Source organism: Acomys russatus, chromosome 22 (genome assembly GCF_903995435.1).
Source record: "Acomys russatus chromosome 22, mAcoRus1.1, whole genome shotgun sequence".
NCBI lineage: Eukaryota > Metazoa > Chordata > Mammalia > Rodentia > Muridae > Acomys > Acomys russatus.
The window spans coordinates 652,752-664,893 of record NC_067158.1 but is presented as its reverse complement, the minus strand read 5'-3'; the positions used below and the strand labels follow the sequence as shown (position 1 = coordinate 664,893).

Below are 12,142 nucleotides of genomic sequence, written 5' to 3'. Positions count from 1 at the left end.
CCACTAGATCATGTGGTTTTTTTTCAGTGCTGGCATTGACCACCCAGGGCCTTGAACATACTAGGTACACACACTGCCCCTCCATAGCTTATAATTCATACTGTCATATCCTTTAAATGCTTGGTATAGTAAATGTTTGCTTTTTATTATAACCGGTCACTTAGGATCCCCTCTCCCTGATAAACTGGTCTTGCTTCGTGCTTGTCAGCCAGAAACAAAGGGAAAAGACACTGTGAAGCACACTTCTCCGCTCACAAGCTTCTTCTACAGCTCGGGAAATGCTTAGCTCTCTCGAGAAAGCTTTGACAAGCGCAGCCACCTCAGCTGAGGCAAATGAGATACACAAGCTGCCTCACAGTCTTTCTCACAATCTCTGATACGAAGCAATTGTGAGGAGAGGTGCAAGGTTTACCCTCAGGAATAAAGGCTCTTTGGAGATCTGTGAATATTAATACCAAGAAAGGCAGTTTACAAGAGAGTTGGAAAAGGTAAGTCAATGCATCACAGGCTTTCAGTCTGCCTCTGACTTATATGGCTGGCTGGGGCAAATAAGAACCCGATACAAGAAATCTCAATTGGATTATGTAAAATAAGGAACGACGCTTCCTCTCAAAGACTGCTATTAATACTATAGCATTACTCTCCAATATTCTCCAAGATAAAAGTGATCCACGAATTTAAGTGTGGTAAATGCTCCTTCTGGAAACATGTTCATATTGCTGTTTTATCATTCCTCTGATACCAAGCTTCAGCTACCTCCTTAAAGAGGAATGCCCACAAAAGCTTAATTACCCACCGAAGGCCAGCAAGTTCCAGCAAGACCTAGCCCGTTTGACTAGGATTTTCTACACTGAATAAGTCTCTCTGTCCCTCTCCCTCCAACTTTTGTCATTTGGTTGGGGGAAGTGTGGGAAAATCAATGTCGCAAAAGTTTAAAGTATGTTTGTTGAAGCTCTTCCTCAAATAATTTTCTCTGAAATTTAGGAGCATGCAGGATCACTGTAAGTACAGCATGCAAACCCAAACAACAGAGAGGTCCAGTCAGGGAAGGCCAAACGTGGAGGCCACATAGAGAGGTCCAGTCAGGGAAGGCCAAACATGGAGGCCACACAGAGGTCCAGTCAGGGAGGGCCAAATGTGGAGGCTGCACAGAGAGGTCCAGTCATGGAGGGCCAAACGTGGAGGCCGCACAGAGCGGTCCAGTCAGGGAAGGCCAAATGTGAAGGCCACACAGAGCGGTCCAGTCAGGGAAGGCCAAATGTGAAGGCCACACAGAGATGTCCAGTTAGGGGAGGCCAAACATGGAGGCCACACTGATTTTGTTTTTTCATTAGAGGAAAAACAACAACAACAACAAAAAAAGCCATGGGGCTGATACAGAGCTTGATGTATGTTCCTCTGTGGTAAAGTGGCTGTGCAAGTCCCTGGGCTCAATCTTCAGAGCCTCTAAAAAACAAAACGTTTTGAAACCCCAACTTGAAAAGTCTTCCTCCACGCTTCCTTCCAGATCCTGGAATGAGGACTGAGTCACAGCAAACAAGGCCAAAAGTCACTAAGGTGGCTTTAGGCCAGTCAGAACCCCTGGCCTTTGAAAGCTTCTGCCTTCCCACAGTGACTTCTAACCCCTGCCACTGTGCATTAAGAGAGTAGTCTCAGAATGGAGTATGCCTCCCTGAGGGAGGAAGACAGAGCTCTCCCTTCAAAAGATGTATTTTCAGTGGGGTGTGGTTGTGCATGCCTTTAATTCCAGTACTCGGAGGCAGAGGAAGGTGGATCTCTGAGTTCCAGGAAAGCCAGGGCTACACAGAGAAACCCTGCCTCGAAAACAAAACAAAAAGGATTTATTTCCAGATGAAATGTGGTATGTTAACACCTTATACACATAGGTGTTGTGTGCGGGCACAAAGCTAGGAACCTTTCATGCACTGTGAGTTCTCAAAACGATCCCACAAGACAGACTGTACTCTTGTCCTGTGGAAGTTTATCCCCTACCTCACGGCCAGCCATCAGCAAGCCAGAGATGCAAGGTAGAAGCAGGATTCTGAGGCCACTTTCCCTTAGCATCAGCCTAGAGATGAACAGTTCTCGATGCCTACCAAATGCCAGAAAGACCTGGAAGCTTTGGCCAGAAGAGAATTTCCAAAGGTCACCTGGGCACCTGCACAGTCAGAGAATCTCTGAGCAGTGGTCCTAACCAGGTGTGCTTAGGTGCCTGTAAGCTCCCGGTCCCCCTTCCTCCCTCCCTCTCCTCCCCTCCACAGCCCTTCAGACAGGTTCATGAGTCTGAACTCAGCCGTTGAAGATCTGCTGCTGACTGAGGAGTGGAATGTCTCCCAATACTATCTTAGATTTGAAGGCGGGGTTTCCAAGGTCTGTTTCATGCCAGGGGAAGAAGGGCTCATCTCTAGATACTGTTGCATGCTGGCACTTGGACCAAGCACTGCGGCTAGTAAAATCTAAAAGGAACTGTCTCCTGTCTCAGACGTCACCCTGAGATAGATCCCACTAGTCTCGGGACCTCAGCAGCTGTTCTCCAGCTAACTCATCATGGGCTTCAGGCTCTCGGGAGGTGGGAATCTCAGGAAGGCTCTGTGTTATAACTAGGGCAGTTGCTTGCCTTCTGCAGCTGACGTGACCAGTGGCTTTCTATGTGAAAACAAAAACTCTCCTGAGCTGAACCAGCCTTCTAGGATAAGGACTAAGCTCCTTGGCCTTTCTGTCTACCCCTTCTGCACGTGACTCCTGTACACCCCTCAGCCTGGAACTCCCCTCCCTCCGCATGCTGACACTGCCATCCTCTGTGTGCACAGAGCTCCTCTCACCACACAGATCTTTTCCCTCACGGGCCTTCTTTCTACGCTAACCACAGTGCCTGTCACAAAGCAACACCCTGAGTGCTTTGCTCATCCAATCGCATTCCCTCATGAATGACTAAACCTGTACCATTCTGATGCACAAAGCTTACAAGTGAAGAGAGACCACTTAGCTGTACTTTGAAATGCACCTGTAAGAACAAGATATTCTAATGACAATAATAAAATATAATCACCTGATCAACACTAGCATTTTAAAAAGTAGAACAGAGCCCAGCTGGTGGTGAACACTTGTATCCCAGCCAGGGACGCGGAAGGTAGGTGGATCCCTGTGAGTTTGAGGCCATCCTGGTCTACAAAATGAGTCCAGGACAGCCAAGGCTACACAGAAAAACCCTGTCTTAAAAAAAATAAAATAAAATAAAGCCCCCCCCCCAAGTAGAAAATATCACAGCAGTTAATGAAATCCCAGTACGTACATCCATAAAAATACATTTATCTACCAGTGAGATTACCAATATAAAGATACTTCTTCCTGGTAATGTCAAAATTGTTTCTTTCAAAATGGTGAAACATTACAAACCAACAGTTACTCATCTTGAGGACTCTAAAATCCTTCATTTTGCTTATAAAACAAAACCCATCATTTTCCATTGTAAAATTTAGTTTGAGTGAGCCAATTACATGGCTTCCTGAAGGTGGGTGTGTGTGTGTGTTAAAAAAAAACCCACCTACACATGGGAATGCCTGAAGATTACATCTGATTACCTGCACAAAGAGAACTGCACACCTGTTAAGGGCATAGTTAGGTTTTAGGTTTCACCTTAGTATCAGGTCATCCTCAAGCCCCGCCTCCCCTCCCATCCTGTGTTTCTCAAGACAGTCTTGAATACCTCTGCATTATTTACAAGCGTCCATGCCAACACTGGCCTTCCCTTAGAGGTCTGGAGCCAGAATACAGTTGCATGAAAGGTGTGCTTAGGCGACTGGTAGAACCTGCAAGCACACATGACTTAGTCCTCACAGAGTAACCAGTTCTGGGTATAAACTTGTGTGTTGACAGATAAAGAGCCTAGGTGATATGGTGTGGAAACTCATTTCTCCAAAATCAGTACCACACACAGTTCCAGGACCCGTGGAACTGTCACACACGTGTTCCCGACTAGAGAGCAAAAGCAAAGCCTGAGCACAGGGTAAATCTGGGTAAATGACACATTGTTATTATACTGTGGGCTTAGACAGTTACTAGGCTTTGTTTGCACAGTAGCTAAAACAACAGCACAACAGCACTCTGCTGACTGTTGTCTGAGCAGCTTGTAGCCAACGGCCGTTGTCTATTATAGCAAAAAGAGACATTCTAGGGCTCCAACTATAACTATAACACTTCAGGCTTGGCCACCGTAGTCACCAAATGTCTTTGTCACAGTGGAGAATTCCAAGAGGAAAAAGTGGCTACATTGTCAGGATGAACCATTAAATTCTTAAACTCAAGGCAGACAGGGGAGGTGTGCACACCTTTAATCCCAGCACTTGGGAGGCAGTGGCAAGCCAATCTCTGAGTTTCAGGGCTACAGTGAGATGCCATCATAGGAAAAATAAATCAACCAATTTTCAAGCTCCAAGTGCTCACTTCTAAGAGGCTAATAAAGGAAAAGTGCATGTGCTCCCTCAGTGAGGCCTCCATGGGAGTGCTCCCTCGGTGAGGCCTCCATGAAGCATTTTCTTCCAGGAAATGTGGAAGGTAAAGAGGCAATGATAGGAAAGCTGCAAAAAGATGGGAGCCTTAAGGAAGAATGGTCAAAGGACTCGTTAGTTTTAATATTTGTGACCCTAAAGGGCAAAAGCCAGATACTTTTAACGGAAAAAGAGGCGGAGGCCAATATGACAGCCTATCTGATATTCGGTGTAACGGGCCACATATGCTTCCAAACAAATGCTTCCAAGGGCATCTAATGACCTCACAGCAGATAGAATTTAACTGATCTAAGACAATTATTCTTTGATGCGCACTGTCATCCAAGTGACCTTGCTTCTGTTCTTTTTCTAAAGGCCAGGTTACTTGCCTTGGTCCAGGTTGCCTAGGCAGTGAAACACTGATGGATGCATACAGTTCTCAGTGCTAGAAGTGAGGGTCCCAACATAGCAGGCTCCTGGTGAAGGCCTTCTCCCTGGGTTACAAATATCCTCTTGTATTTTCACAGAACAGATTAAAAAAAAAAAAAGCCATTTTTCTGAGCTGGAGAGATGGCTCAGAGGTTAAGAGCACTGACTGCTCTTCCGGAGGTCCTGAGTTCAATTCCCAGCAACCACATGTGGCTCACAACCATCTATAATGAGATCCAATGTCCTCTTCTGGCCTGCAGGTGTATACTCAGGAAGAAAACTGTATACATAATAAATAAAGAAAGAAATCTTTTTTTCTTTTTTTTAAAGCCATTTATCAGGGACACTAGTCCCAGCCTTGAGGCTCTTCCCTCATAATTTAATCGCTTCTCAGTTCCACCTCTTAACACTATCATACTGAGAACCAGTTTTACCCAAGAATATGAGGCAGGATATGTATTCTTTTTAATTATGTACACTTAAAATTCTCAACAGATTGCATCAAACTTGGCTTTTGTTTCTTTGTTTGGGGGGGGTTGGTCTTTTTAAAGACAGGGTCTCATTATGTAGTCCTAACTAGCCTCAAACTCACTATGAAGACCAGACTGGCCTCAAACTTGTTGAGTCCTCCTGCCTCAGCCTCCAAATTCTGAGGACTGCAGGCATATACAGCTACGCTGGGCTTGCACAGACCTTTGAAAAGAACTCTCTTCACTGAGTGGAGGGGGAAAGGGTGTGAGGAAATACTCGTTGTTTGCTTCCGAATGCTCAAGTTTTCTCAGTGCATACATTCATAATGTACAATGTACACTGTAGTTATTCTAGAATACATTTTAGTGCCAAATTCTCAGACACATGGAACTAACTCTTCAATTGGTATCACAAAAGTTAGGGGGCAGTTTTCCCAAGTGATGTAAGAGTTAGCTCTGACTAGGAATCAGTTACCTAGTTTGCCAACTGCTCAACAACTAACTGCGTTCGGACTTCTGTGAGGTGCTAATGGAATGATACAAGAAATACTATCCACTGCCACTGTCTCCAAGAACGGACTCATCGGCTGGAGGGAATCTGGAGAGAACTACTTGAGCACATTCCTGAAACTAGTAATGAGCAGGGTACACACTACAGATTAACACAGCCCAAGGAGGTTTAATCAAAGAGAAAAATTCAGAGTGAGCCACCCAAGAAAACAGGTCTGGCTCAGGTCACTGGGGCCCAGGCTGGAGCAGAAGGGTTTCCTAAAGACTCACAGGGTGATCCGACATGAAGTGCAGGGAGGGGCTGAGACCTGACAAAGTCCAACATCTCCTAGGCTCCAGTCCATCTCTTAACAGAACAGCTTCACATACGTACTTGAGAAATCTAGGGCGTCTGTGGGAAATTAAACCTGGATGGCAAAGCTCTTACCAGATTCACCCAATGGTATGTATCAGCACCCAACTATGTCACTATTTTAGGCTTCAGAGAATTCACAGGCTTTTAGCAAAAATGTCAAACTTATTAAGGGCTTAGCAAATTCCCTTGGACAGTAACTAATGAGAAAGAAATAGACGCGTTTTCCAACTCGAGGATGAGTGAGTTCTCTGAACTGAAGTTCTCAGAGGAACGCCACCTTCATATAATATTACCACTTTGTTCCTTTTGTTTCTTTTCTTTCTTCAGACACATTTTCTTTGCAGCCTTGGTAACCTGGCATTAACTATGACGCCCATGCTTGCCTTATCGCTGCTATACCTGATGCCCATTGGTCACTGTACTTATCTATTTATTTTTAGTTTTCTCAATACAGGCTGTCCTGGAACTCACCATGTAGACCAGGCTGGCCTTGAACTCACAGCAATCCGTCTGCCTCTGCCTCCTGAGTGCTGGGGTTAAAGGCATGCGCCACCACTGTCCAGCAATAGGGGCATATTTTAAGGAGTTGAAAGTCTAATGTTTGTATCTCTTCAGTAATTTCAAGAATTTTAAAGAGAGGTACCCATTTCTGTTTCCTTTCTCTTAAGGGGAGACAGTTAATGGTAAGCATACCCTCGCCATCTTCTAAAATGTCATCGTCTGAGTTCAGGGCAACCATGTATCTGACACTGTGGTCTGCTGCCTAGTGCTATTTACGGTCACCTCCCTGAGAAGTGAGAACATCTCCACATGGCTCTGTGGTGCTTGACGAAGGCCTCCCTCCCCAACAGCACCAGTGCTTAGCTAGAATCTGAAAAGTGCCGAAAGGGAAGAGATGAGCAACCAAGCTCAGCAGATGGCAGCCAGGTTTCCTGCAATCTGGAAGAACCTGGGCAGGGGCAGAGACGAGCCACTCACAGAAGGAGGCTAAAAGGCAAGATTTAGGGAGAGTAAACCTTAGTTTAGCAAACCTTGGTCTCTCTTGTTTGGGTGCCAATCTGCACCTTATTTCCTTCCAAATTGTTTATCTAGTTCTTTTCTTGATCATGAAGAGCACCCTAATCTCTTAGAAAAGTTAACTAATACAAGAGACCATTTTTTTCCACACTACAAATCATCTGCCTTAGCCATACCAACCACACCTCCAGTTAGACAGCTGGGTAGTAGGGCCACAATTTCTGGGAATCCTTTGTATTCCTCTTCTTCTTCTTTTTCGTTCTCCTTTTTGGTCTCTCAGGGTTTCTCTGTATAGCCCTGGCTGTCTTAGAACTCACTCTGTAGACCAGGCTGGCCTCAAGATCCGCCTGCTCTGTCTCCTGAATGCTGGGATTAAAGGCATGCACCACCAGTACCTGGCTTTATTTAAGGGTTGACACACATGCTATGGCATGGTGTGGAGGTCAAAGGAGAACTGTGTGACTCAGTCTCTTTACACTGTGTGGGTCCCAGGGATCAAACATGGGCTGGGAGGGCTGGCATCGAGTGTATTTCACCAGTCTTAAGCTGCCTCTCTTAAAGGCAATCATTTGCAAGTCTCCAGCTGGTCATGGCCCGGTATAAAAGCTGTCTGGGCCAAAGAGAACTTCGATACCACACCCAACTTTACAGGAATTTGTACTCAAAGAAACTATGCTATTAAGTTAATTTTTAAAAGTTATACAAGAAGTAAAGTTGAATCTACATTGCATGCAAGTCAGGCGTGAGCCAAATTACAAAGGAGCAGTTACTAAGTGCAGTGCTCCAATGAATGAAGAAGAACGGAGATCTGTCTTATAGCAGATAGCACATGGCTTTGTTGAATTTGATTTGCATGAAATCGCCCTCCTCTCTCCTTCTTCCTGTCTCTTTGCATCCACCTCTTCCTCTATACAAACCTTGGCCGGCCTGAAAGTTGCAATGTAGACCAGGCTAGCTTCAAACTCACAGAGATCTGCCTGCCTTGGCTTCCATAGGGCCAAGATTAGAACCATGGCCACCACACCTGGCCTTTGACTGATACTTTTCAAGAACTCTCCCTACCATCTACCACCACCACCATCTCCTCCTCCTCCTCCTTTCTTCTTCTTCCTTCTTCTTTTTCCTCACTTCCTTCATTTATTTTTTTTTGATGTCAGGGATAAAACCCAGGGTCCTGTCCATGTTGGGCAACTGTGCTCTCTACTAGTAAACCCAGACGACATCTGACTACTTCAGTGTATACTATTTCAAATTCTTTCTACACTGTTTATAAGAGTTGATAAAGATATCAATTCTAATTACTTTTACCAATATTCTCAAACTAAATATGTTGTACATTTTAAAAGACTCATCTCCTTACTTCCTCTAATCTATGTGGATTCCACAAATCCATGACCACACATGTAATTTTAAAAAGAAAAATTTAGCTCTTGAAATTTTTGTTTGGTTGTTTTTTCTTTTAGTACTGAGATCTGAACATAGGGCTTTGCATATGCTAGGCAAGAATTCTCCCAATAATTACACCTCCAGCCCCTCGGACATTTCTTAAGAGATTAAAGCTTTTTATGTTTTATTTCAAATAAAATGCTGGTCAAGGGCACTCAGGTTGTTCTGAGTCACCGCATGTTCCCAGAAGTAAGGGATGTGTGCATGCCACCATGGGATGTGGGAGATAACTTACACAAGACACCAACTCATTTCACGCCCTGAAGAAAGGAATGTGCTCATAAGGGCAGCATCACGTGACAGGGGAAAGTACTATGTGTCATGTTTTGACTACGTTCAAATTCAGACTAATTCTTACCAGGCTCTCATATGCAAAAAGAGGGTGTATAATCCAAAGACTTGGTAAGAAAACAGAGAACAGCAGTAATGATTTGGGGGGGGGAGTACTAAAACACCGTGAGAGGAAATTTTACTTATGAGTTTATAGCAACAGTCAATATTAAGTCTACTTGCTTACTTAATATATCTAAGTCTTGCTGGACATGCAGCTGACAACAGAAATCCCAGAACTTGGAGGGGTTGTGGCAGGACAATAGCTGAACAGTAGCAATTCCTTTTTTGCTTAACTTTTGTGTAAAAAGCTAAGGAGTTACTGTTTTCCATTCTGCCAGGAGCTGCAGGTCTTGTGGAAAGCAAAGTGTCCTTCTCTGTGCTTTTGGTCAGCAGGGCGATGTGCCAACAGTGTGCCCTGCGTAAGCATTTACTCCTTCTCTGCCTCCAACTCCACATATATGGTTTACAGATGACAACAGCCTCGCCTGTGCCATTGTCATGGGATCGGCTATTTTTCTATTTTTTTACTGTTGTTGAGACAAGGTCTCACTATGTTGCTCAGGCTGGCCTCAAAAGGAACACCTTCCCGCCTCGACCTCCCAAGCGGTACCCTGCCTGGCCTTGACTGTTAGCACAGTAGATGCATCTGGAACAGTGCATGGAGTACAGGAAGCACATTAATCACTTGCTATCATCACTGCAACCCAGTTACCCTGGGACTAGAATCAGCATCCTTACAGGGCTACGGCAGTGACCAAGCCTAGGAGCAGTTAGGCTGTGGGATCTGGGTGTGTAGAAAGAGGTCACACAGAGGGACACAAACAAGCGGGGGTGGATGAAGAGCTTGCTGTGCAGGTGTGAGGGCTACGGTTTGGATCTGCATGACAAGCCAGGCAATGTGGAGGCCACCTATAAGTCCAGAGGCAGAGACAGGGGACCCTTAAAGCAAGCTGGCTACTTACACCAGCTAGAATTAGTGAAGCCTGGGTTTAGTGAGACCCTTAATAAATAAAGCAAGAGTGACTTGTGACATCAATTTTGGATTTCCACACACTTGCGCAAATGTATGCATTCGCATGTACTTAGATACATACAAAACCTGTATTTCATATATAGATGTGAAAAATCATTTCTATACATTTTGTAAGTAAAATATCGTCCGAATGAGACAACACAGGCTAGCTTGGATCAGAAGTAACTAATTAGTTACCACCAGCAGAATGGTCTCATGTCTCAAATGAAGAGTCATGAAAAAGAAGGGTAAAGTACCAACTGACCCAGCAGCATAGACCACAGTCATGATTTCTGTAAGGTAGTGGTTCTCAACCTTCCTAATGCTGCGACCCTTTTAATACAGAACCTCACGGTGTGGTGGCCCCAACAACAAAAATATTTTTGTTGGGATTTTACAACTGTAATTTTGCTACTGTTATGAATTATAATGCAAATATCTGTGGTCTTAGGTGACCCCCTAGGAAAGGGTTATTCAACCCCACAGGCTGAGAGCCACTGTCCTAGGCCAACCTGGTCATATTATTTAAGCCCACGAGACAATTCTGTGACCAATGATTTCTCTGTCACTTTAGCCACTTGAGCTAGACTCCCTTCTTCTTGAAAATAGCACTTGCTTCATAATCAGACTCTACTGTGAAAACAGCAGGAAAGCCAACTATTTTTTTTTTTAACCATCAATAGTAAATGTATCCACTCATATGGTGACTTTTAATCTATCACAGTTAATGACACTAAGGCGGAGAATCATTAACTTGCTTCCTCCAAGACAATTTCCTCTAAAGTCTCCACAGTACACATAGACAGCACCTGAAACGCACTCCACTTTGACTCTTGCTAGTACATACTTGGTACTGCTCAGCTCTTAAGGCGGTGGGTCCCTTTCCAGACATACTGCACAGCTGACTAGGGCTGCTGACACGTCCCACGTGTTCAGCAGTAGCCAGGGAACAAGCGGTCACACAGGAAGGACACATCCTCACTAATGTGAGTGACCAGGGGCAAACTTCCTTGCCAACAGCAGTAAGCACGCCTTTCCCACAGGACACTGTGCTTTTCACATCTAAAGCCCTCGCACAAGACACTAACCGACCCGGCAGAGCTCGGGTGAGCTAACCTGCCACTGGCACTAAGCACAGAGCTCGGTTTGGATATTTCTAATGTAAAATATAGCATGCTTCAACATTTTGAATGAAAGGTGCGTCACAAATAAAAAGTCCTTACACACTCTTAGCAGCTCTTTCTAAATTGCTACCAACATTACTGTGTTCTAAATTATTTTGACCATTAAGGCTGGCAGCTTTCCAAATGTAAATGCTTTATAAAAAGGGCCAGCCGGCTCTCATAGGATACGTTAAAGTACGGGGGAGATCAACTTCAAATAAGACAGCCTAAAAGGAGAGATGGTTGGTTTTCAAGGGACTACACAGCATCCGGTGACAGGTAGGAGACTCACCTGCCAGAGCCTTGATACGGGATCGCTCGAAGAGCCGTGCGGAGCTGTTTTCGTTGTCCCAGTCATCCACATCCCAGCGGTTGTTGACGTCGCTGTACTGCTGCTGGATCTCAATGTTGTCATAGTCTGTGGCCACTGTGGTCGTCATCTTGAACTGTCTCAGGTGCTCCTCCACATCAGTTCCTTCTTAAGAGTTCTAGGAGAGAGAAAAGGAAAAACACTCTTATACATACAAAGCACACAGTCTCCCCAGACCTACTGGGACAGGAACTGCCTGTCCAGAGAGGCCCTCAGGAGTCAAGGCTGGTTCTGAGCTTCAGCTCTGCTTCATATCGCATGTTTGACCTTGGCCAAGTTACTCTTTAAAAAAAAAAAAAAAAATGTTTAAAGCGAAGGTTTATGTCTTATCATGCCTTTATCAACAACTACTTGGGTCTTCCTGAATGAACTCATTTAGTTTTATTGTCTATGCCAGAAACTATTACCTTCTGGTTTCTCATTCATAATATATTATATAAGAAAACTAATATCTAGCCAGGTGTGGTGGCATACGCCTTTAACCCCAGCACTCAGGAGGCAGAGAGAAGCAGATTGCTGTGAGTTTTGAGGCCAGTCTGGTCTACAAAGC

At 44.6% G+C, this 12,142-nt stretch overlaps 1 protein-coding gene across 1 annotated transcript in view; it reads right to left on the bottom strand.

The window, feature by feature from the left end:
- Window positions 1-11,695, bottom strand: part of Sptbn1 (spectrin beta, non-erythrocytic 1) — a 117,687-nt gene extending 105,992 nt beyond the window's left edge. The window contains exon 1 of the mRNA XM_051165307.1: window positions 11,515-11,695. Within this exon, the coding sequence (XP_051021264.1) occupies window positions 11,515-11,662 (148 nt within the window). The 5' untranslated portion in view covers window positions 11,663-11,695. The remainder of the gene's footprint in view (window positions 1-11,514) is intronic.
- Between the last annotated feature and the right edge of the window lie 447 nt (window positions 11,696-12,142).